The 27,037-nt window shown below is 41.7% G+C and overlaps 1 protein-coding gene across 1 annotated transcript in view; it reads right to left on the bottom strand.

Moving 5' to 3' along the window:
* Positions 1-5,405: 5,405 nt before the first annotated feature.
* Positions 5,406-27,037, bottom strand: part of GALNT12 (polypeptide N-acetylgalactosaminyltransferase 12) — a 36,464-nt gene continuing 14,832 nt past the window's right edge. The window contains exons 5-10 of the mRNA XM_028737977.2: positions 22,001-22,118; positions 19,918-20,094; positions 16,930-17,061; positions 13,580-13,693; positions 9,790-9,945; positions 5,406-8,488 (exon numbers count right to left, since the gene is read on the bottom strand). Of these exons, the coding sequence (XP_028593810.2) occupies positions 8,351-8,488; positions 9,790-9,945; positions 13,580-13,693; positions 16,930-17,061; positions 19,918-20,094; positions 22,001-22,118 (835 nt within the window). The 3' untranslated portion in view covers positions 5,406-8,350. The remainder of the gene's footprint in view (positions 8,489-9,789; positions 9,946-13,579; positions 13,694-16,929; positions 17,062-19,917; positions 20,095-22,000; positions 22,119-27,037) is intronic.

Here is a 27,037-nt window from a genome sequence, read left to right as displayed (position 1 = left end):
AATTTATAGCTGTTGTCCTTTGCTTCAGGAATGCTTGTCCAGCTCATTTTGTTTAGATTTACATGCTGCTTTCAGTCAATTTTGAAGGTGGCTGACATTGCAATCATACAATATCCCTCCCCCAATATGCGCCTACTCAAACACTTTGATCTTGCTTGATATTAATCGGTGAGGAGGTCCAAAACACAGGTCTTGTCACACTGAGAGTTTGACTCCTCATGAATATGGAGTGAACAGCATATGTTATTTGTGCTTTGGACCTCCTCACCTGTTAATATCAAGGAGAAACCCATATTATATTATGGGAGTGGGGAATTGGATATGGTCAGAAGGCCAGATCTTTATATCCCAATTGGATCACCCAACTGTCAATCAGCAGCTATCATAATGTAGTGAATGATGCCTCTCAAAGTTCAAAGAAGATAACTTTAACCACTGATCAGCTGATTGGGAGTTGCAGCAACCCACACTGAAGACATTCTTTCAGCACCAGTCACCTTCAATCAGCTGCAAGACTCTGCACAGGGGAAAACTAAGTGTTTTCTTCTTCCAAAATGAAGCAGCTTGGATTTAAGTCCTTAGAGGAAACACATGAGAAGCTTTCTCTGAAGAATTATCCATTTTTAGGAGCACTTCTGCCTCTACAGAAAAAGCAGTTTGAATCCAAACCATTTCCTCCACCCCAATGGTAAACTCCTTAGTGGAGCCAATCCCACCTGATTCTTGGAGCTGTGCTTTGGTGGCTGGCTGATTGTCAGTTGCGCAGGGCTCTTTGCAAGCACCAACAATGAGCTGATTGTTGACATTTGCAGATTGTTAATGTTTGCACTGCGCTCCGAAGGCCCAACAATCAGCTGATAGTCAGGAGTACAGTGGTACCTCTGGATATGTACGGGATCCGTTCCGGAACCCTGTTTGCATCCTGAAGTAAACATAAGACGCGACTGAGCGTGCATGGGTTGCGTTTTGCTGCTTCCGTGCATGCGTGTGATGTCATTTTGAGCGCAGTTGCATGCACGAGCAGTGAAACCCGGAAGCAATGTGCTGCGTTACTTCCGGGTCGCCGTGGAGCTCAACCCGAAAATATTCATCCCGAAGCTACTTCAACCCAAGGTATGACTGTATAAACTGCCTTGCAAAAGTGTTTGCAGGTGCCGCTGACCATATTTCTATGCCATGTGCTAAGAAAAAAATGTAAAGAAACAAGTCTTTTTTATTCATACAATTTCAACATTTAAAAAATATTGTTTTTGACAATATATATATTTTAAAGTTAGATATTTAATTATGAAACCAGCCTTATTGAACATAAATCCATCAGAATTTATTCTCCACTGCATCAGCAAAACACATGCAGGGACACACAGAGACCGACCCCCCAAGCATTGTTCTTTAGCAAGTTGTTAACGCCAAATCAAATGTGCAAAGATTTCATTTCAGATAACTCTACAAAATGTTAGCTCTCTGACTATATTCTGCTGGAGTGTTTTATCAAATTACAGAGAAGTCTGCTCAAGGGAATTGGCTGAAACCTCATCACATTTATTTTAAATCGGCAAAGGAAAAGAGGGCATGAAATTTGAATCACGGCCTATCCATCTCTTACAGTTTGCACAGAAATAAAATTCTTGTCACTTCATCATTCACTCAATGAATCTGTAAGGCTATAACATAAAGGTTATTAGAAGTGCAACAGATCCTATATTATTAATGGAATATTTCAATTAAAACAACAGAAACTTCCAAATAAATATATTTGGGAACAGGATACCAGTGATTTTAGGTTATCTGAGTTTTTAAGGAAGTTACACATACGCATACAGAGATATATAATTTATGTAAACATATAGGAACACTGTTTTGAATTGCTCTTGGAGTTGTGCCAATTTCCCCCCAGAGATAACTTAGATATTCACTATTAGATGACTGCAACCTCAAGTAATGGGCCACAACTGTGTCCTGATCAAAAGAACATTTATCACATAGAGATAAATCAGACATATATAACTAAGGTAATGAGCCTTCTGCTAAATGTGCTCACCATATTACAAAGTGGAAGACAGTCTGTCTTCTCTTTGGACTTGACCTTCATTTTCGCAACGAAAGCCAGCCATGCAAGGTGCTGACTGCCCAACTCTTGTGAGGTTACAACACACACACACACAATACACACTCACACTTTCCTGGAACAATTTTTCAACTTATGAAAAGTGTGGCTTTCCCCCATCCTTAAATGAGGCGCCAAACTTTTGAGTCAGTGAGCATACATGCTACACTTCAAATGGATGCTCCACTGGAAAAGCTGCCTACAAATATTCAAAATAAAGAAGTGTGAACTGCGACAAAACATGACAGAGTAGGATGCTCCAATTAAGAATGTTCTAGTCAGCTGGCCATCCTGTCTTCCACGACACTCTATTCTATTCCATTCCTCACCTCAATAGACATCCTTCCATGGCCAATGAGCATGCTCAGTTTCCATTGGATTGTTTCAGGTTTTTCCTATCTTTGGGGGGTTGGGGAGGCATCTAAATAAATGTGTACTTCTACAAACCTTAAGGGTTCCCCAAGCCTACAGATACCTCTCTCGTGCATTGGTGGTACTGTTTCGGCTGCATAAGGATTGGCTCTCAAAGAATTGAGTTTGCTATTTGTATTTGCAAGTGGGTACTGCATGTGCAGTGTTCCACTGCCCTCTTGAATACTTCATTCCATTCTCCCTTAACCTGGTTTTCTGCCCCACAACCCAACAGTTGGCCACTAAGTGTGCTTTGCCCATACTGGGTGGGATTGGGTTTCCTCAACACTACTAGTTCAGGGACAGGGATAGTCAAGCCCCATCAGCACCAGCTAGCAGGGAGAATGGTTGGGGATGATGGAGTCGAAAAACATCTGGAGGGCCACAGGGCTGTCATTCCTGCACTACTCACTCTACAGAAACAGCCTTGCTGTTTCTTTGAACCTTCAAGATACAAAACTATGTGGAAACACAATTTAAAATACACAATTTACACATGACCAAGCTACTGATATGCGAACCCTTTCATGGCAATCTCAGCATTACAAACTTGTGGTCTTTCTCATATGTGCGTTTCAGATACGGATGTATTTTTTTGGGACCAAACTATTATTCTCCAGCTGGTTAATTTCCCCAGCTCCATGGCCTGTTGCGCTGCATTAAGAGCACTGGCATTGAGAAGCTCTGGCAAAGTCTGCTGCTAGGGAGCAGGTGCCTTGATAAATGCTAGCCTCCTTATGTTCCCAGAGGATCGAGAGATGCACCTGCTTGTTGCAACTACACCAAGCAGGCATTTGTAACAGATACTGTATGGTGAATGCTTTAGAGCTAGCTATTTCTACCTCTACAGTTCTCCATACCCGTGGTTTTTATAGCTTTATGGCTCAGCTTTGCAGGGCTTCTGAAATCTCTGGTTTTCCACCAAGAGCTCCCCAGAGGACTTCTTCCCAAGCAGTGTTACTCAGGCAGGCCATAGGTAACTGCTTGTGTTTCAGGTAACAACAATGCTGCCTTGCTGGACTAGTAGTTTCAATGTTTCTGACTTGGGATACTGGAGCAATGAATGCTGCTCTGTTTCAGCCTAATTACCCTTCTCCCGATGAAGTGTGTGACATTATACTTACTTCTGAGGCCACAATATACATAGGTTGCCTTCAGTTGGCAGTCATCCAAGGAATGTCTAGGTTATTAGTTACTAAATAGTTGACTACACTGAGGCCCTTTGTGTGCCTGCTCCACAAGAGGTCCAGAGGGTGGCAACACAAGAACAGGCCTTTTCTGTGGTGGCTCCCTGCTTGTGGAATGCTCTCCCAAGGAAGGCTTGCCTGGCACCTTCATTACATATCTTTAGGTGCCGGGCAAAAACATTCCCCAGGCCTTTGGCTAATTAAACAATCTATGGCCTTGTAAATGTGAGCGTATTGTTTTTATTTGATACTATTGTATGTATTTTTGTGTTTTTATATTGTAAACTGCCCTGTGATTCTCAGATGAATGGCAATATAGAAGGTTAAGATAAACAAACAAACAAAAATAATAGAAGGGTGCAATGTTACACCTAGAGATAATCTAACATACAAAGCCATCAAATGACAAAGATACAATGTTGAAAAGTGGCTTACATATATTAATATTGGGGAGGGGAATCATCCTGAAATCTGTCATGCCCCAAAAGAGATGATGTACACTCTATAAATATTGATATGATATGTTCCAGCATTTCACCAATAAAAAGACACAGAATGAGGATAAAATGTTTAAGGCTAAGCAGATGAGCTGGTTTGGTTCTCAGTGGTTCACTTTAAATTGCATGGGTCAAAACGATGAATATAACTTAAGTTAAAAAGACGCAAAAGCTCCTATCTGTCCCAGATAATGGAATAATCCAATAAATTTAGCTGCAACTCTTATGGCATAGGAGTGCACTCTTTTACTTTCTGCCACTTAATCGTATGTGAGGAAAAATAAAGTGCTGCACTTAGGGGACAAAATGACTGTCGCAGCAGAGTCATTTCTACTACCATTGAGATTGAATTGCCTGGGCTACACCATCAAGGTTATCTGTGCACACAAAAGAAACACTACAACCTGCAAGGGGTCTCTGCAGGTTACAAGCATTCCCCCAGATGTATCTGACCTACCATCGTAGCAGGTGTTTTTATAATGTATTTTGTAAAAAATGCCTTTATGAGATTACTGGGTTCCAGGGTAGTGAGCAAATTATCAAAATAATAAAAATAGCAGAAAGTCAAAAGCATAAAGAATGCACAAAAAACATGCAGGAGAATCATTTTTTAAAAAAGGTCCAAAAAAATAGGACAGACTTTGCTGGGCAAAGCAATGACAGCAATCAAGTTCCACAATTAAGGTGCAACCACAGAAAAGGCTCTGTCTCTAGTAGTTACCTGTCTAATCTCTGCTTTAAGTAGCTAAGTGGAAAATATACAATCAGGAAATAATGTTCAGTTGTTTCTATTGCTCTATTACCAATACTGACATTCCAGGGGGGTTTTAGTGTGTGTATATTCGTAACAAAACTCTTATCCTATGACTAAAACATTTTAAATGGCATCAGAAGTGCCTATTTACCCTTCGCACTGCAATGACCTCTCATGTCTGTCTTAAAGACTCCTTAGATTTCATGGGTCAAAATCCAGCAGTTATCTAAATGCAAATGTTGTAGAATAAAAAAAAACAACAGGTATTCTGCGAGGTAGTGCAATTAATGTCAGTATTAGATTCAAAAGAATCTTCAAAGTATAGTCTTTTAGAAAAGACTATACTTTCAGAAAAAGGAAACTGGCAGGCAACGTATTTCTTGTTTTACTTGCCTGCTTCTGGCAGATAAGGCCTTTAGGAGATTAAAAAAAAAGGTTAAAAGGAAAAGTTGAAGGACAAATCAACAAATAGTTTATTGGCTTTTGTACTCGCTACATTAATTGAACACAGAACTTTACACAGTCTTAGACAAACCTCCCACCTATGCTCACATTCCTAGAAAAAGTTGGATTATCTAACCATTATAAAACAGTCTCACTATCATTTATAAAGTTACTAAACAACATTTATCATACTTTTAAACAGTTTCAACAGCCATGTGATAACACAAAGTATAAGGTGAAGAAACCTCCCAATATATCCAACAGAATAAGACTGCTTAATTTTTAAGGCACTTAGGAAGAAGCAGCCTCCAAGAACTATGTAATTTCATAGCACATGATGCATGTCAACAGTGATTCTGATATGGATCAGAATTATAAGACCACTTTGAAAAGCGACAAAAGTCATGCAATTTTGGCGCTGCAAGAAAAATACCATCAGTGAATCTAGATGCTACTGCTTCACCCCTTCCCAAGTTTGCAGCATTTCTTCAGATGCCATCTTCCTTATGCTTTCATGTTATCCTGCTTCCCATATATTTGTTGTCTTCTTCTCTGATATACCCAGCAAACACCAGGGGTGGTGTTGATGGTGGAAAATGGTACTCCTGAAGCGTATTTCCCAGGGAGCATAGTATATACCTGATGAAATAACAGGCAATCCAGGCAGGTGTTGCTTTGGGCTATCCTTCATGAGACACTGAAGAAGTTGATGAACCTCAACTGAAGTCCAAAGCGGTATGAGATTATGAAGCTTGATCTGTGGAAACTGGCAACGTTGTTGCCTGAAAAATTCCAAGACTGGTGATTCAACACTGACTAAGAATTGTTTCTGATTAAGCTACAATCCTCCACACTCACACTCTCTCAAAGTAAGTTTCACTTACTCTGTTGAGAAATATTTCAAGTGAGGAAGCTGCAAGAAAAGTATCCCCATCTTCTGTTTAAGCACACAAACAGAAGTGTAGGAACTATCTAGGGGGGGAAAGGAAGTATAGATGCTGTGCAGGATTCCTCACACCGATATCACACCTCATCTTTTCTGTCACACAGATAAGTGGAGTCATCAGGTCAAGTGGGACTTTGGCACTGTATGGCTTGAAGATTGGTTATGCCCTAAGTAGAGCAGCCAAAAATTTGGTACATGAATGGCTCAAGGCAGAAAAATCCCTTTGTGTTGAAGTGCCAACCACTACAGTTAGTTTTTCCTCTCCGTAGTGGAGAACCAGTGATGAAAGCTGGCTACTGAAATTTAGTATTAACATAGTATCAATTGCCTAATCTGGTATACTTAACTTTATGTTAGTAAACTGGTACCCTCTGGTATAATGCAATATTTGCTTTATTGAAGTTGGCTGCTATGTGCTAGCAGAGCATGGGGACATTTCCTATCATGTTTTTCAAAAGGAAAATTATCATATTAAAAAGTACCATAAGATTAAAGCCCAGTTCAAAATTTGTGGTCTGAGGTAGTTTTGTCGGTTCTTTAAAACCCAAGGCTCTGGGTGATATTCAACTAAGTCATACTCAAAGCAAACCCATTAATAGCAATATTTCACTTATTTAGGTTCACTGATTTGCATGGGACTATTCTGAGTATAACTGGAATGTACGAAGTATAGAAAAAGTTTCAAGTTATTTTAAAAGCTTTAAAACTGAATGCTATCCTTGGTTGCCTTAATTAGCAGGGGCAAACTACCCATTACGTCACAAACATATGAAACAAACCCAACGTCTCCTTCTCCATTGCAAAGCACCTTCCAGAGGTGGAGATCTGCATTAGAAAAAGGCCAGGAGGAAATGAGAGGCTTAACCCTTCCCTTTGCAGCAACTCTCCTGGAACATCCCACCCCTGCAGCTGCCTTTGTACCTAGAGGGCTCCAGGCCTATTTGTGAGATAAATGCAGGTTCTGAATACTAAAAGCACATTGGAAGGAGAAGCTTCAGAGGAACAGCGCCCAACAAGAAAAGGGTTAACTGTTCGCCTCTCCTCAACTGATGCAAACTGCCCCCACCTGAATGTGCTTTGCCACATAGATGGGGCTGCCAGCCCTTTGTGACACATGGCTGCAGTGCAACACATAGTTTCCCCCTTAGTAAATCTGCTCCTGCAAATTCTTTTCCCCTTCACTCATTTTTCTGTATGCCAGAAATAGGCCCCCAGTACATCTAGTTCACCATTTTTTGCCGAAATAAAGCTTACGATGGGTGCTTTATTTTAAAAGGCTAATTTCAATCACTAAATTATTAATTTTAACCTAGCATGCCATGACACAGCTTGATTGATTGATATTTTATATTATGATTGCCTATGGTCGAATTTCCAGTATGTACTATCTGTATGGTTCCCCAGTGTTTGAGCAAATGTACCAGTCCTAAAGCAGGGATAGCTAACAGAGTAGCCTCCGGATACTGTTGGACTACAACACCCATCATCCATGACCACTGGCCATTCAGGCTGAGGCTGATGGGAGCTAGATCCAACATCAACTGAAGGCCACCATGTTTGCTACTCAGTCCTAAGATGTCAGGTGTACACAGAAAATAAATCTACTTGAAATCTCCTATAATCACACATTTCACAGCAAAATTTGGCCCATTTTAATATCTCTTAGAGAGGCACAACTGCAGAAACTCTTGCTAAAAAAATAAATATTTACGTTGTCAAATGTTAGTGCAATCGTTTGCATTTCATTACCATACCTAACAGGTTTATATAAATACATGGCCTTTTGGCAGGGGCAGGGGTGGGATTAGGACACTTTTGGAGAAGTCATATAGCTGCCAAGTAAGGTACGGATTTCTTTTGTAGGAAAATCTGTACCAATTTAATATATACATTACAATGCCAGGAAAGTAGAAAAGGAAAAGTGCAGCCCTTCTGCATAAAAAAATAAAGGTTTTCTTTCTTCCATTTCAATTATTTTCTTGCACAAAATAGTGGAGTTCCACTTCAGCTCCTTTCTTCGAAAAACCACTTCTGGTATTCTGAATTGGAACACGGCCGTAATAAAGGCGCTGAATTGCCATCATAAGCATTAGATTCTGCTTGTATGCACTTCTGGGTCTGCACATGGAGTAACGTTCCATCCTACAAAAGATGGTACAGAACACTTTATACTTTACAGTAAAGACAGTATAATAATATTTGAGAGTCCAGCTGATAATGCACTTATCAACATCGCTTTTTAGCTTTTTAGTAGTCTAACTGAAAGAAGGAAGACTAACAGAAAAGCAAAGAGGCGTGGGATTCTGTCAATATTTTTTGTGTGCAGATTCAGAATCTGAAGATTATTTAGCAACTGCAGTCACTCTTAGTAAGCGACTGACTATCTGACAAGACAATGGTAATTAAGGAGAACTCTTTTTCTTGAAACTCTCCGAATGCAGCCTTTGCTGATCAGTGAAGAAATTAACTTTAACAGGAGTTCTGGCAAAACTATTTCATACTTAAATGCTGTTTATAAACATTAGGAACAGACTCCCACGAGAGGTAGTGCACTCTCCTTCCTTGGAGATTTTTAAACAGAGGCTGGATGGCCATCTGTCATGGATGCTTTAGCTGAGATTCCTGCTTTGCAGGGGGTTGGACTAGATGACCCCTGGGTCCCTTCCAGCTCTTAAGATTCTATGATCTAGTTGAGATTCTTTCATTGCAGGAAGTTGGACTAAATGACCCTCAGGGTCCCTTTCAACTCAACAATTATCTGGAAGTTCTGACAAAGTTGTTGGTAGTAATTATCACAATGTAGCTGAAGCAGTCTATGTAGTAAGGGAGCAACAATTTAAACATATACCGTACCTACTGAATAAAGTGAAATCAAAAAAGGATTTTAATCTGATATGAAGTTTAAAATTTGAGGGTACGTCCTCCTTTTCCTTAGTTAATCAAAAATATTTTGGGGAAGGGCTGCAATGGCCTGGATCTGCAAATCACCAACCGTATACAGCGGTTTCAGATAGCCTATCTGCCTTAAAAGAGGAAGGCATATTATCATTCTTTGCAGTCCAGTATCAACTGGGGTTGCGCCGATCAAGTGGTGCTGCAATCTACAGTGGAAGCTTATCCAGGAAATCCACTAAACACTGTTGTAAATATATTTCCTGATCTTTCAGGTGCGCGGGGGGTGGGGGGGCGGTGGACACAGATGGGCAACAGCTTTCAGACCCCTGACCCTCACATTGTACTAAAACCAACCTTCTTCTTAAGCATGAATACATTTGAAGTAGTTTCAGTGAGTGAGGGGAAACAAGCAATGAACTGCCACCCCACTATTCTAGAGAGCAATTCTGTTTGAAGCTTCTTTCGGGGACTGAGCCCTAACCCATTAACTCATTGCTAATGGCTGCTGGCTGTACAATACAAGCAAAAAGACTGTGCTGCATCCTTACCTCTCTAAATAAAATTTTCTGATTTTCAGGAATGTTCTGGACACCTTCTTGGCACAAATACATTTTCAAATAGTCAGATCCCGGATCAACCGCTGCGCAGACTTCAGGTTGCCGTGTGTTGTAACGTATTTCATTGTGGGAGGTGTATTCAAAAAACTGTAAACCCCAAACGGAAATAAAATCTCTACTAAAACTTTAGGTATGTATGTGTGACATTCAGACAGGCATCCTTCTAGAGCTTAAATGGAAAAAAGTCGTATTTTTGGGGGGGGGGGTCCTCCAGACCAGGAACTAAATTAACATATCCAGTAGCGACAACTGTAACCTTTCTGAATTGCAGCCCCGACATAGATTGTTTTTGGTAATTCGTTCATCAGGCACTAACTACTGCCAATATGTCAAAGAGAACAACAACTACCAGACTTTTAGAAGACATCTGAAGGCAGCCCTGTTTAGGGAAGCTTTTAATGTTTGATGTATTAGAGTATTTTAATATATTTTTTTTGGAAGCCGCCCAGAGTGGCTGGGGAAGCCCAGCCAGATGGGCGGGGTATTAATAATAATAATAATAATAATAATTATTATTATTATTATTATTATTATTATTATTATTATTTAGTAACCGTAGTTAGTGGTAATGAATATAAAGGAACACATAGAAAACTATCCAAGAAAATGACAGGGAAATGGGTAGAAAGAGGATTAATGAAGGACTAGTCAGGGGCAAGTGGTTAGTGGTATTATGGCAGCTCACAGAGGAAACCTATGCATGTTTGCTAAGAAGGCCCACTGTGTTCAATACAGCTTCATCCCTGGCAGTAGAGTATATAGGGATGCAGCATTTTATATTTTTAAAAAATACTATACCCTGCCTTTCTACCAGGTCTTCAAGGTGGCTTACAATCCAAGACAAAATATAAAATTCACACAAGTTTAAAACACAAACAAATCAGTAACAGAAACTAGCAGCAGGAAAATTGGCACACAGCAAACGACAAAAGGATTGTGCTTTTACATACCAAAAGCCCAAGGGAAGAGAATAATTTTAACTCTGCACCTAAAGGATAGGATGGTAGGTGCCAAACAAGAATCTCTGGGGAGGGTATTTCATAATCAGCCAGGGCCATGAGAAGAAAGAGGAGGGATAGAAGGGTTTGTGGGAACTGGGGCAGGACAGGAGGTTTACAGCGTTAATAAAGGTTTGTTGGTTTGATCCACAGAGTACCAAGCAGAGAGAAAGCAGCTGAAAAGGCAAAAACCTTCCTCCTCCATTTAGCCCTGAGTGAGTTGGAGGACCTCAAATGTGAGAGCAGCTGTTACAGCAGAAGAAGCTGTGGGGCTAAGAGCTTCAAACAAAGCCTGCTGCAGGCTCTGCAACAGCAGTGAAGAGACATGCAGCCAGCTGGGAAAGGCAAAGTGCACACCAATAGACTCACTCTGGCTATGCCAGGATCCAGCCCAGGAGATGAATGCCACCAGAATTTAGATCTTAGACCTTAAAAACAAAGCCACCTGCGGTTGCAATCAGTGAAGTGGGTTTTGCAGGGGGGGAAATTATAGTGGAAAAAGTTGTATGCAAATTTGAGTAATCTGCATCACCCTAGAGAGCGATCCAATTTAGCACTTTGAAACAACTTTAGACTTTGAAACACCTTATTTTACCAGTTTGCATGTCACTTTAAATCACAGTTTGGCTTAACTATGGTTTAAAGGCATAGGCAAACTCAGCCCTCCAGATGTTTTGGGACTACAATTCCCATCATCCCCGACCACTGGTCCTGTTAGCTAGGGATCATGGAAGTTGAAGTCCCAAAACATCTGGCGGGCCGAGTTTGCCTATGCCTGGTGTACACAGCTTTCTGGTGCATAGTGCTAAAACTACAGTGGCTTTGCTCCCCCACACCCCCTGCTGCTGGGAACATGCTTCATATAATACAGTGGTGCCTCGCCAGACGGAAAACCCGCTAGACGAAAGGGTTTTCCGTTTTTGAGTTGCTTCGCAAGACGATTTTCCCTATGGGCTTGCTTTGCTAGTCTTGCGATTTTTTTCCCGCCCCCCCCTTTTTCTAAGCCACTAAGTCGCTAATCGCCTTTTAGCAGCTAAGCCGCTAAGCCTTTAATAGCCGCTAAACCGCTAATAGCGCTAATCCGCTTAGCCACTAATAGGGTTGCTTCGCAAGACGAAAAAACTGCTAGACGAAGAGAATTGCGGAATGGATTCTTTTCGTCTTGCGAGGCACCACTGTATCTGTATGAAGCTGCTGGGTGAAGTTTAGAGTTGGGTGACATTAATAATAATAATAATAATAATAATTATTATTATTATTATTATTATTATTATTATTATTATTATTATTAATATTATTATTATTTATACCCCGCCCTCCCCAGCCAAGGCCGGGCTCAGAGCGGCTTACAAGCAATAATAAAAACAAGTTGAATGATTATAACTTAAAAACAAAATTAAAATACAACATTAAAACATTAGCACCCAATCCATATTTACCAAGTTAGGGGAAGTTGTGGAGTGCTGGATAGGTGTCTGCATATGAACTAATAAACAGACTGAGTCCCAACAAGACAGAGGCCTTGAGGGTTGATGGTTTTTGTGAATAGGAATTAGGCAAACAACATGGAAGCGTTTTGACACACAAGACACCCTGCCCCAAAGGAGCAGGTGTATGGCTTGGAGTCTGTTTGGCCAACTTCAGTTTGATCTACCAGCTACAGTCGTTCTTGATCAGGGATAGCATCTCCACAGTAATTCATGCTCTGGTAGTCCCCAGTTCAATGACTGTAATGCACTCTATATGGGGCTGCTCCTGATGAAGACACTGAAGTTTCAGTTAGTGTAAAATGTGGCAGCTAGGCTGCTAAGTGGAACTACATATTGAAGCCAGAGTTAAGATGCATTGCATTGATTGCAAATACCTATTTCATAAATTTAGAGTCAATAAAACCCTAAAGAAATGGGAACTTAAGTATTTGAAGTAGCATCTCTCTCCACTATGGTGTTAAATGGTTGAATTTATAAACAAACAAACAAACAAACAAACTGCCTGAACACTGAGATCGGCTCATTAAAATACCATCTTTAGGAGATGCCCATTATGTCAAGATGCAGAAAATAGGCCTGATGGAATAGGTTATGGAAAGGCCTCCTTTCTGAGGTCTACCTGGAACAACTTCAGCTTTATTTTGGTGCCAGGTTAAAAACTGGTTATTTACTTAGGCATTTGTGCACTGTCAAAATTTGCTGCCTGGTTCTACAATTCACCAATCAGAAGGTTGGAGATTTGAATCCCCGCAACGGGGTGAGCTCCTGTTGCTCGGTCCCTGCTCCTGCAAACCTAGCAGTTCGAAAGCACGTCAAAGTGCAAGCAGATAAATAGGTACCCCTCCGGCGGGAAGGTAAATGGCATTTCCGTGCACTGCTCTGGTTCACCAGAAGCGGCTTAGTCATGCTGGCCACATGAGCTGTACGCCAGCTCCCTCGGCCAATAAAGCGAGATGAGCGCCGCAACCCCAGAGTCGGCCACGACTGGACTTAATGGTCAGGGGTCCCTTTACCTTTACTACAATTTGCTTTGTGCTTTAAGATTAGTGTTCATTGTTTATTGTTTTGTGTGCGTTAATTCATTAATACAACGCTTCAAGATACAAAATAGGTGTCAATGCCTGAGATCAAGCAGGATAGAGTGGGTTGTAAATATTTTAATATCAAAAAACATGCACAAAGAAAGGGCAACTACATTTCGACCCTCTAATGGAAGTAAAGGGGAAATCTTACCTGATTTTGTCCCATGCCATGACAAGGATATAATATGACTACACGTCCTGTTATATCATGGTCATCAAGAGGATTATAATCAAAACAGTAATTTGCCATCCCTCTGTTCTTCAGCTGAAAGGTGGCAAAAGGCAGTTAAGAGATACCAGCCCACAATCCAAACATCCCATCAGTCACTGCACTTTAAAAACTATTAATTTAGCAGCTTATAATTCAGTATAAGTATCAGATGCAGCAATAAGAATTTTTTTTTTAATGAGAAACCATCACAACTAAATAGTAGGAACCAATGATCTTAAGTTAGTCCTGACTAGTAACGTAAGCCTACTGATTTCAGGGGCTCTACTGTGAATATGACTTAGTCAGGTACCACACATAGAATACAATTATATTTTGGGGGGGATTTCCTCTCCAGATTGTGTTGGTAACTGCCTGAAAATATATGCCCTGGAGCTTTTTAAAATATGCTGACTGTTCTTTGTGCCAGGGAGGACTCCCACGTTCTATAATTGATCTTGAAATGTCAAATACGAGCTGGTGATGAAGACCAATGGTCAAAATTCACTCAGTTGGTATATGAACTATTTTTATAATCTAAATTTATATTCACTTTTTTACGTAGCGTGAGGTAGCAAATGAGAATTTGCTGTTGAGAAGCGTCATGCTGTTGAGAAGTGTCATGAATAATAATAATTATTTCAATATGAATTACTGTTGACCCTAGCTCCAAATTTCTTTAGGCAAGGTCGAATATAATGTGACTGAATCCTCATTGGAAGGACTTTCAGGTCTTCTGTGTACTAATTTGCTGGGAAGCTGTATGTGTCGTAAACATAGTTCTCCCCGGTGAAAACAAGCATGGAATGAACTGATTCTTTCTTTATTTGCATTGAACTCAAAATGTCAGACCCAAGAGCTACATAAAATGAAGAATAATTTTCCCTTCAAGGAAATTCACAGCAGTATCACCCAAAAAAAAAAGGGGGGGGGGGATTTCATAAGGAAAGGATCTGCCAAGAACTAATAAAACCAGTAGAGGGGAGGAAATATAACATAAAGCAAGCATGACTGGGCAAGATGTTTTCAGCTACGGGGAAGACAGCCCAGTCAATACTGGATAGGTATCCTTTTGGTAGGCAGCAAAAAGGAAGCCACTGGAGGAACATTAGTTAGCCAGTTATCTGATATATTACATAATACACTTACACATGACATATGGTGAATGTTAACATATTGTGGTAGTGGCACACATGTGAAGGGGTTTTCCGAGAAAAAAAGCATGGCTCCTTTATAGTGGCATTATACCATGGGTAGGCAAACTAAGGCCCGGGGGCCGGATGCGGTCCAGTCGCCTTTAAATCCAGCCCATGGACAGTCTGCGAATCAGCATGTTTTTACATGAGTAGAATGTGTCGTTTTATTTAAAATGCATCTCTGGGTTATTTGTGGGGCATAGGAATTAGTTCATTCCCCCCCCCCAAAAAAAATATAGTCCAGCCCCGCCCCCCCCCCACCTGCTGAAAAAGTTTGCTGACCCCTACATTATACCATCCCTATCTTGGGATCTAATTAGTGGGAAGCATCTAGCTGATTACTGCTGCAGATACGATTCTGGACCCTTGATGAGCTCCAGAAGAACCTAGTTATGCAGTGGTACCTTGATTCTCAAATGCCTTGGTTCTTAAACGCCGAAAACCCGGAAGTAAGTGTTCCAGTTTGCAAACGTTTTTTGGAAGCTGACCGTCCGATACGACTGCCGGCTATTGTTTCTGGGGCACCTGCACCAATCAGAAGCTGCACCTTGGTTTTCAAACATTTCAGAAGTCAAATAGACTTCTGGAACCAATTAAGTTTGGCACTTTTGTTTTTGCTATTTAGTTTGTGTTTTTGTTTTGTTTTTGAGGCTTTTCCGGTTACCAGTAATTTGTTTTTGTGACTGTGTGGAACCTAGTTCAGCTACTGATTGACTGTGTGAAATGGATAAAAGCCCCCCACCCAAACAATGACTATCATCAGTGCAGGTAAGGGGGGAAAAATTTTATTTTTATCATCTACAATACTGTCTTATTTATTTTATAGTACAGAACATTGATTATTGCTTTCATTTTATGGATCAATGGTCTCAGATAGTAAAATTCATGTTAAATTGCTGTTTTTTAAAGTCTGGAACACATTAATCCGTTTTGCATTACTTTCTATGGGAAAGCATGCCTTGGTTTTGGAACGCTTTGGTTTTGGAACGGACTTCTGGAACTGATTAAGTTTGAGAACCATAGTACCACTGTATATGAATTCAAGAATCATTCAATTTTAAAATGATAAGCACGTCTATAACGTTTCAAAGTTTTTCAAATTCTCAGTTGTTGTTGGCATCTGTCTGACTTGAGAGACAATGGAGTGCACCTCTGGGGGTGATGTCAAACTGCTGCATTAGCAGCACTAAAATGCTGGGGCGAAAGCCTGGGCAGTGGGCAGTGTGTATGGAGGTCCTGGGCTGCCCAGATAACAAGACCCCTCCTCTCAGCCTCACTGGTGCAAAGGAAAACACAGCAATACGTTTGGCACCAGCCTGGCTGCAGGAGTTGCCAGAAGGAGGCATACAAGGTGCTATCCAACCACCTTAGGGACTCCACTCCCAATTTGTGTAAGGTTTACTCCTTAGCCTTTTCTGCTCCTGAATATATCCTGCAAGGCAGCAGAGGTTTAGGATCAGAGTTACCTTCTCCTAGATGGGCTACCAGTGGGGTCTGACGAAGGTAGAACAGAGTGGTACTATGGCTTTCCTTGATCTAGAAACTCTACATTTGTTGGTGCAGCCTGCTGCATCACACTATTGACTCATGTTAAGTACGTGGTCCACTAAGACACCTAGATCCTTTCCACATGTACTGCTGTCAAGCCAGGTGTCCCCCATCCTATATTTGTGCAACTGATTCTCCTGCCTACATACAGAACCCTACATTTGTTCCTATTGACATTCATTTTGCTAAACCAGATGAGGGTAGCTGATGGGTCTCAAACCCTCGGTCAGTTTGGGACTTCCCCTGCATGTGAATATAGATTCTGGCGGGCTGAGCAGACGAGACCAACAGTAGGTCCTTTAGTCAAGAAGGTGGTTTTTGCACATTCTCAGTACTTCTTACAATAGCTCTGTACAAGGTACAAATTATTATCCCCACGGTGTCCAGTGCTGAGAGACAGTGGATTACCTAAGGCTACCTAGTGAATTCATGGCTAGGTTGAGATTTGAACTTATCACACTTTCTGCTGATTCCTGCCTTGCCAAAATATCCTGAAGGAGAGCTGTCAGTCTTACGAAAAACCCCTCTTAAAAAAACAATTTTACTTACCATCCCAAAAAAGCCAGGCCTGTCCTCGGGCACATGGAGTTCTGGGTAAATATTATCCAAGTACCACTTGAAATCCTTGCATTTCAGCTTCTCTCGAAGAAATCTTCTTTCTGTCACATCTCCATAAGGCTCCTAAAAAGAAAACCGAAAGTAAATTGAAATTTCAACATAAGGAAAGCTACAGCATAAACTTTGAAATGTCAGGAGGGAAATGGAGTCCATCTGCGTGGAGTATTTGTGAGGTTTGTACAACCTGTGACCTACCAAGCTGAATTCAGCCCATATAGTTATATAGTCATAACATTCTGCTACTGGGCTGAAATGGCAGAAATGGGATTGGGATAGAGGAAGCTATTAGATTCCAACAGGCCACAAAACATGGCTGGTACACCATGGTTTTTTTCCCTGGCTAGTCACAATTTGTGCAGTCCTGAAAGTAGAAACAGATAAAATGTAATGCTAAGTATATACCGTATTTTTTGCTCTATAAGACTCACTTTTCCCCTCCTAAAAAGTAAGGGGAAATGTGTGTGCGTCTTATGGAGTGAATGCAGGCTGTGCAGCTATCCCAGAAGCCAGAACAGCAAGAGGGATTGCTGCTTTCACTGCACAGTGATCCCTCTTGCTATTCTGGCTTCTGAGATTCAGAATATTTTTTTTCTTGTTTTCCTCCTCCAAAAACCAGGTGCGTCTTGTGGTCTGGTGCGTCTTATAGAGCGAAAAATACGGTAAATCCCCTCCTCCTTCAGCCTTTTAAAGTGTGGTCAAAATAGGACATCAACATACAAACATCATTAAGTTAATATTCTATATGCTTTTTCTACTTGGATGTTCTGATTTCACATCCAAATTTTAGTTTTGTTACTGCAATAAAACTGATGCACATGTTCACAGGAAGTCACTGAACTTCAAACACTATTTCCTAATACTATCCTGATAGAGCAAAGACCATATTTAGTATGACCCACGGATACCAGCTTGAATTAAATATTGGGGGGAGGTAAGCCCTGCCTTACATAATTAATCAATCACATGACATGGCCCCCACACACTATTTGAATGGGAATGCACTTCAACTTGGGGAGGGACTGGTCCCCTCAAATATTTTGGGGGGGGGGGGTCAAAGGGACCTCAGCCCCTAGGGGTTGGCTCCTATGGTATGACCACAATCGAAAGAGGGTTAGTTACCAGCAAAATTCCCTATAGGCAAGCATCATAGCTTATAGTGAAGGACCCAAACCCAGACAAAATCTGTGTGAAGTCTCACAAAGGTAACTCAGTACAAACACCATAATCCCCCTTTATCTGCAGTACCAGTACATATTACAGATTTCTAGATCAGGGAGTTTGTGTTCTTACCTTCATTAAAAATGTGTGGTATTTGATTGTATCCAGCCCATTAACTGAGCCAGATTGTTTGGTATCTATTTAATCATATCCCAACCTAGCCCCAACATTTTTAGTACCAGCTGTAACCTTGACCGTCTGCGATATTACTATTCAAAATCATTAATAAACCTACTGGACTAGATGCAGGTTTCCCCTTCCATTTGCAGAAGAGACAGAGGTCCAGTGGAGGCTCTTGCTGCAGAAGGTGGGGACGGAAGGAAGCTATTTTTGCCAATTCCCCGTTCCTAGTGCTCCATGTATTACCTCCCACACTGTTTCAGAGGGTTCTCTAACCATATGGAACAGCTTTTTTGAGGATACTGGCGGCTTTGGCAAAATTGCCTCTCCCTTCTGTAGGACTACCTGATGGTAGCAGAGATCCAGCCTATGGAGTTTTGAATTAGAAACCCTCAAATGTCCCGGCAGAAGGACCCTCTTGATTTCATGTAATGCCACCAGGAGCTATTGGGTACCAGAGTAATCCTTTTTCCTGCGATCCTTCTTAAGTTTTATCTCTTCTAAATGAAAATCAGATTACAGTGGTACCTCGCAAGACGAATGCCTCACAAGACGGAAAACTCGCAAGACAAAAGGGTTTTTTGTTTTTTGAGCTGCTTCGCAAGACGATTTTCCCTATGGGCTTGCTTCGCAAGACGGAAACGTCTTGCAAGTTTGTTTCCTTTTTCTTAACACCGTTAGTACAGTTGTGACTTGACTTCGAGGAGCAACTCATAGCACGCGGTGTGGTAGCCTTTTTTGAGGTTTTTGAAGACTTTGCTGATTTTTGAAGCTTTTCCAAAACTTTTCCGACACCGTGCTTCGCAAGATGACAAAAATCGCAAGACGACAAAACTCGCAGAACAAATTAATTTCGTCTTGCGAGGCACCACTGTACTAGAACCAACTATTTATAGTTATCCAACTGATCACATTTTCTCAAGATTATAAATGTATTTGGTAATACTAATCCTGAAACCACATTGATTGGCAATAATTATAATTGTAATAATTATAATTCTACCATCAAAATCTTTCCTTTAATGTAGAGTTATGTATTTATCAACAGTTCAGTTATTCTAGTCAGGATAGCTAACCTATAATTATTAAGATTATGCAGCCTATTCTTTTTCAAACTGGCAAAACACTAAGGGGCAGTATCCAACAAAGTAGATCCACTACTGCACGGGTTTCCACTTGTGCAATGGAATTTCCCCTCTCTGTCTTCTCCCTCTGCACCTTCCCCAAATTTGCTCCAGGGGGGTTGGGGAAAACATCAGAACAGATCTAGGGAGGCAGAGTGTGGGGAGGAAAGGAAAGTTCCCTTGCACAGCCGTAAGTCCTTGTGCTAGTAGATCTACTTCATTGGAGACCATTTCCATCCTTTAGGAATTTTGTCACTTTTGTGAGATGGATTAACAGCCCTGCAAAAAGTGCTCTGTGTTCTCAGCCTGTTACAAAAACAGACATGCACCAAGGCAATTCAAATTATGTGCCTGGCATAAATAATACCCCTTGCTGCCTTACCTCTCCCCTTTTCCCTCTAGAGTCAAAATTTAGGTGACAGGATCCTCAGAAAAGTGATCTGAACAGTAAGCTTACCTTGCGTGCATATGGATTTCTGTGGTAATAAAGCTCTTTGTATGCATCCATCCACACTTCTGCAGCACGGACAGAGTTAGCCAAAGCCTTTGCCCTTGAGTAGGGAGCTTGCTTTGGGAAAACATGTCCCACGTGAGAACAAGGATGGATCTCAAGGCTTCCTCCACACTGCCAGATCTAAATAAAATAAAGAAAAACAAACAAAACAGCCTGTATTATATGCATGCAATATTGCAGCCCTATCCTATGAACTGGCTTAAGCAGCAGCTGTTTAAGAAGCTATTTGTACCACTGAAGCTCAAGGTAATGCTTCAGAAGTTGAGCAAATACTCCTGCCACACTTCTTCCCGAATCTCTTTCCATTACCAGTTCTGGCTAGCTCTGTTTTGTGTCAGCCTCTGTAGCTTAGATTAACTCCATGCATATTTCAAGATCTATTCTATGTGTGGTATTCAACTAAGTAGAACTATTGTAATTAATGGACCTAACTTAATTTCAGTGGGTCTACTCTGAGTAGAACTTAATAATAATAATAATATTTTTATTTATTATTCAACTTAGTTTAATACCACCCAATATTTATGATTCCTCCCCTAAAAATCTGCCTAAAGTTTGATCCCTCATGCCATGTGAACACAATCAAATATTGCAAGTACCTTATGTCAACAGTCTAGCACAATTATTACTGGAAGCATACAACATTGATATTTCCTACATTTGGATTTCTTCCTTGTGAACTTTGAGCAGATATGCACTGGCCTTAACTTTTAAGGAACAGGACAAATGGGCAGAGTCATTGAGTATCTTTACACAGGATGTAATTAGTTGAAGAATGTATTTTATACACGGAGTCAGCGGGTGGCTACGGAGGACACTTCAGCTAAGAGGATAGAATAAATGCCTGGGCATTTCACAGCATGAAATAATTATTGGCTCATTTGTGCATTAGATCCGTTCAATTAGATACTATATTAAGATCAAAGAGTATATAATTTAAGTAGCGGTATTAGACTGAAGCATTACAGTATGTACGTTTTCTTTATAGGTAGATGTAGTACAGAGTGTTTTGGGAAGTTTAATCTACAAGTTCCATACTTAGCATGACATCTATATTCTCAGATGTTGCTCTATTCTCCAAACAGTGACGTGGAGTCAGGAACTGTATTTTGCCATGCAACCTACACTATTTACATATAACCAAGCTTGATAATAGCATGTGGTGCTACCAAGAAGAATTGACTTTGCAGTTATGGATCATACGCGTATGACTAGACATTACAACCCATACAAAACCCAAAGACCCCAGTCCAAAGAAAGCTTGTATGTTTATGTCCCATTCATTTTAAGTAGGGAATATGTTCATCTTTGGGGGAAAATATTTAGGGACGCAGGTGGCAATGTGGGTTAAACCACAGAACCTAGGACTTGCCAATCAGAAGGTCGGCGGTTCGAATCCCCACGACGGGGTGAGCTCCCGTTGCTCGGTCCTAGCTCCTGCCAACCTAGCAGTTCGAAAGCACATCAAAGTGCAAGTAGATAAATAGGTACTGCTCCGGCGGGAAGGTAAATGGTGTTTCCGTGCGCTGCTCTGGTTTGCCAGAAGCGGCTTAGTCACGCTGGCCACATGACCCGGAAGCTGTACGCCGGCTCCCTCAGCCAATAAAGCGAGATGAGCACCACAACCCCAGAGTCGGCCACTACTGGACGTAATGGTCAGGGGTCCCTTTACCTTTACCTTTATTTTCCTTATATGGGGCATAGCAAGTACAATTTTACTTCCATTAACGTTTGGTAGGACTTGCCTGAAACTACGGAATCACCAGCTAGTTATCCATCAGAGCACTGGACTACAAAATATGAATGTTACAACTACCTAGTTCTGGATAACAGAAGCAGCTCAGGAGAATGAACTAGGCTTTGTATTCATAATAGCACTGGCAAGGACTGGTTTGATTAACAACTTACACTACACTACTTGCATATTTCCTTTAAAAGACAGTTACTCATGCAGGAGACATAAGGAGCTTAATGAGATTTGCGTGGAGAGGAATGTTTCAGGGCTACTTCCTATAACGTTACTTACCCGGAATGAAAATTCAAGGTTTTCTCCTCCCCAGACTTCCATTCCTGTGTCATAAGAGCCGAGGTAGCTAAAATAATGCTTACTGACTGCAAAGAGCCCACCAGCCATAGTAGGAGACCTATGAGAGGAAAGTAACTCTGACATTAGGGAACACATTGTTTTTCTGTAACAAGCATCATTATGTGGCTCAACGTATCAGTGCCATATTATTAATGGTACGCCTTTTACAAAAAATGTCCATGGCCCAGAATGCAACTTATTCATACGTTACCAAGAAAACAAGGAGGGAGATATTAACATTTTACAAGACAAGTTTTGGTTTCAAGAAATGTGTGTGATAAAATACATTCTGCTTTCACAGGCTGCTCAATTACAACTAGGCTAATAAATCCACATTATTTAATACTTTCAAAGAATAAGGGTTCAAAGGCTGTGATAGATGATGATAGATAGATAGATAGATAGATAGATAGATAGATAGATAGATAAAGATAGATAGGCAGGCAGACATCTTCTTGAAATAAGGTACACACATATACTGTATCTACTCAAATCTAATCCTCACCTTTTTTGGCCAACTTACGTTGCAAAAATTAAGGTGCACATTAGATTCGATGGCACATTTACATTCTCCAGCAAATACTTTTTTTGGTTTCAAGGTTCTAAAAATTGAGCTGCACATTAGAGTTGATGGCACATTGGAATGTTATTGCACATACATTTACTGAATGGTATTACTTAAATTCTAACTGACCTCCAGGAAAAGTAGAAGGATTAAGGCTGCAACCCTAACCCCATTTACCTGGGAGAAAGTCCTACTGCATTGAGTAGGACCTACTTTTCAGTAGACACTGTTAGGATTCCTCTGTAAACCAAGCACATTCACAGCTAATTTACAGGAGGGATGGGGACCCTTGGATCCAGGGGCCAAATGTGGTCCTTCATTCTCTCTATCCAGCCCTCAGGACTCTATGTAGGCCATGCCCCTCACAGGCCCTGCACCCTCCTCTAATGATTTTTATTAGGATGGAATGTGTCTTTGAACTCTTGCTTGTCTGGATTGAGGATTGTATATTTTTGGCCACACACACTATTGGTATGCAGCCCCTGGAAGGCTGCCCATGAGGGAATGTGGACCTCGGAATGAAAGGGGTTTCCCAGCCACCCTGTTATGTACTGAGTTGAATAGGATCCAAACTGCAGCAGTCTGATTGGTCCTAGAACAATAGGATCCAAAAGGCAGCAGTCTGATTGGTCCTAGAACAATAGGATTCAGAATGCAGCAGTCTGATTGGTCCTAGAACAATGCAGCAGTATGATTGGTTGGCAGGAACTACCCAATCATGCTCCAGATAGAAGTGAATCCACAACCTGATTGGCTTACAGTAGAATTCCGGAATTAGCCAATCATGTGCAGCCCATTGTGTAAATAATGTATATAAAGCAGTTACTTTGAGGGGACATTCATTCATTCCTCCTCACCACTATGAGCTGAATAAAGAGCATGAAATCACTTTGTGACTCTGAGTATATTTCACACCCTCTGATTTATAGGTAGCACTGTGCCCAAAATGGCTAGCGGGCTTTTTTGTTTAATGATCAAACTACAAATACAAGACACCAAAACTCATTTAGAGAGAAGGGTGAAGATACCAGAAAAACAATAATTTAAGCTAATGTGACAGATCCAAGAGCGAAAAGGGCAGATTGTATTGATAAAGCATATCTAGTATGAATGCCCTCCATTTTATCCCCCATTGTTATTTATTGTTATCACAGTGTACTGTTTTATTTTGTTTTTAAGCTGCCTTTTATTATATAGAAAGGCGGGACATATATTTTGAAATTAACATTTAAGAAACCTTCAGAATGATCCTATGAGTAAATTAGATATAGACAAAATTATTAGCCCATGATGACCATCATGACTGGCTTTGGTCACAGTCCAGCCCTCTAACCACTACACCACATTAGCTCCTAGAAAAGGCTTTAAGTGCAATCCTAACCATGCCTATTCAGAAGTAAGTTCTGCTGAATTTAAAATGGTTTATTCCCAGGTAAGCGGAGTTAGGATTACTGTACAGCCTAAATCCCCAAAAAGAAGGCACTAAATGAATTGCAGGATAGACAAAGACACAACCAACACAAAGGAATTTGTATTAAATATGTTAGAAAAGGAAATGGAAAACAAAGACAACACTGGATATTTCCTCAATACAAAAGAAGGCACAGTGAGGATAAAGAGGCAGCTGAAGTAATCAAAGCCTATTTGTTTTGGTCTTTACTAAAAATGAAAGCAGTTCTGGGTACTCTAGTTCAAGAGGGATGTTGAAAAGTTCTTAATGTTTCAGAGAGCTACAAATCATACAAGGAAAGTTAAGGAAACAGGCACGCTCAGCCGAGAAGAAAGAAAATTTGAGGAAAAAGAAAGCAGGTTGACAGTTTCAAACGTTTTCAAAAGAATCTCAGAAGGAAGAGGGGGGATAATTATTTACTTCTCTACTAAGGGAAGGATGAGAAAACCAATGACTTCTAAGCAACAGAAAGGTATAGTAATAATGCATGTTAAATAATTCGGTATCAATTTGAAGAATGTTTCAAATTTTATTTATTTATTACCTTGTTTATTTAATCTACTTTTACTCTGTTATTCAGCCATGTCCCCCAAAGTATCTTACATCAATCCATACAACAAACCAGCCAATAATCAAGATTGATTACATAGCATTATATCCCTGGACAAACAACCATTTTCACTTGGCACTTAAATACACGCAAAGGAGGCACATGACAAATAGATGTGAAGAAGAGTCCTAAATGGGATGCCACAAAGGAGAAGGCCCTCTCCCTGACAGCCCTGATGATGGGGTACCTAAAGCCATCCCTCTGCTGAAGGTGTTACAAGGGAGCAAGCAATTCTGTTTGGCGCACATTACAGTAATCTAACAGGGATGTTGTCAGGGCATGGAAAACAGTGGCATGATATCTTTTCAAGAAGGACTGCAGCTGACACATGTAACAGAAGTTGATTAAAAGGCACTTTGAGAACTACGTCTCCTGCAAGGCTGGATCTACGTAATAGCACCCCCTACCTATGGTCTTGGTTCTGTTTGAGCAGTGCAACTCCATCTAAAGGTAAAGGTAAAGGTACCCCTGCCCGTACGGGCCAATCTTGACAGACTCTAGGGTTGTGCGCCCATCTCACTCAAGAGGCCAGCGCTGGCCGGAGACACTTCCGGGTCACGTGGCCAGCGTGACATCGCTGCTCTGGCGAGCCAGAGCCGCACACGGAAACACCGTTTACCTTCCCGCCAGTAAGCGGTCCCTATTTATCTACTTGCACCCGGGGGTGCTTTCGAACTGCTAGGTTGGCAGGCGCTGGGACCGAGCAACGGGAGCGCACCCCGCCGCGGGGATTCGAACCGCCGACCTTTCGATCGGCAAGCCCTAGGCGCTGAGGCTTTTACCCACAGCACCACCCACGTCCCATCTAGAACTGGCTAAATACTAATTCCATGGTTCAATATGCTGGTCTTGCATCGATTGAGATCCAGTTCTGCAGGGCCAGCCCAGGATATTTAGCTGCTGAAAATGTTCCCCACTTTGCTGCCACTGCCTCTTCCACACACATGTGCTGCCTTTGCCTCCTCCACACCTGGCTGCCCCCTTCGCCACCTCCTCCTCAGCAGCAGCCAGTGGTGCGGAGGTCAAGGCAGAAAACGGAGCAGCCAGGCACACAGCCATGGTGGCAGGCACGCATGGAGGAAGCCAGATCTGCCCCCTGAATTGACTGCCTCACATTGCTCATTGATGAGCCAGCCCTGCAGTAACTCCAGACACCTGCTCAGAACATGCACATCCTCGCCTATAGACTTATTTTGAACTAGTTTGCTCACACTTTGGATGCAACACTAGGGAAAACCACGGCTTAGTGCAAATGAGCAGGTTCCTACAGCACAGACTGTGGCCCTGCTGCTGCTGCTGCACTACCCAGGGCTAAGCCATGGTTTGACTTAGCATTAATGTCTGAACCTGGTGTGGCGATCACACAGGGTCCCCGGACGTTTCACCGTCTATTGATCCCTGTGCCACCACTTTAGTTCTCGCTGCCACCACCCAGGCCCTACCTGGTACAATACTGAGTCCAGTCAGGGTTAAATTGGAACAGAAACTTCTGTTTATTTATTGCATAAATAAATGTGTGGGGACGCGGGTGGCGCTGTGGGTAAAACCTCAGCGCCTAGGACTTGCCGATCGCATGGTCGGCGGTTCAAATCCCCGCGGCGGGGTGCGCTCCCGTTGCTCGGTCCCAGCGCCTGCCAACCTAGCAGTTCGAAAGCACCTCCGGGTGCAAGTAGATAAATAGGGACCGCTTACCAGCGGGAAGGTAAACGGCGTTCCGTGTGCTGCGCTGGCTCGCCAGATGCAGCTTGTCACGCTGGCCACGTGACCCGGAAGTGTCTGTGGACAGCGCTGGCTCCCGGCCTATAGAGTGAGATGAGCACACAACCCTAGAGTCTGGCAAGACTGGCCCGTACGGGCAGGGGTACCTTTACCTTTACTTTAACAAGCGTGTGGTTTCATTAACGGTCTCAGTCAATTACAATCATGGGCTGCCTATCCAGACCTATAACTTCCGCTACCTGCTCTCACTCACTAGACCAGTGTTTCCCAACCTTGTGCCTCCAGCTGTTTTTGGACTACAATTCCCATCATCCCTTGCCACTGGTCTTGCTAGTCAGGGATGATGGGAGTTGTAGTTCAAAAACAGCTGGAGGCACAAGGTTGGGAAACACTGCACTAGACCACCTCTCAGATATTTACTTGTCTTCCTAGCTTCTAACTGTTCCTTATTTCGCTACACTAACTCAACCTACCCCCAAACTCTATCCCAATTCACTCCCATGGGAACCAACCATCCAACTCCCAACGAACTCCCCTTCGCCTCTCCCAGAGCTGGTTTGATAGTCCCTCTGACTCCACCCCCCCCTGGATTCTGATTGGGTAACTTGTTTAACTATTTCACCTCCAGCACTC

Source organism: Podarcis muralis, chromosome 8 (assembly GCF_964188315.1).
Source record: "Podarcis muralis chromosome 8, rPodMur119.hap1.1, whole genome shotgun sequence".
NCBI classification, from domain to species: domain Eukaryota; kingdom Metazoa; phylum Chordata; class Lepidosauria; order Squamata; family Lacertidae; genus Podarcis; species Podarcis muralis.
This window is presented reverse-complemented; position numbering and strand designations above follow the sequence as displayed.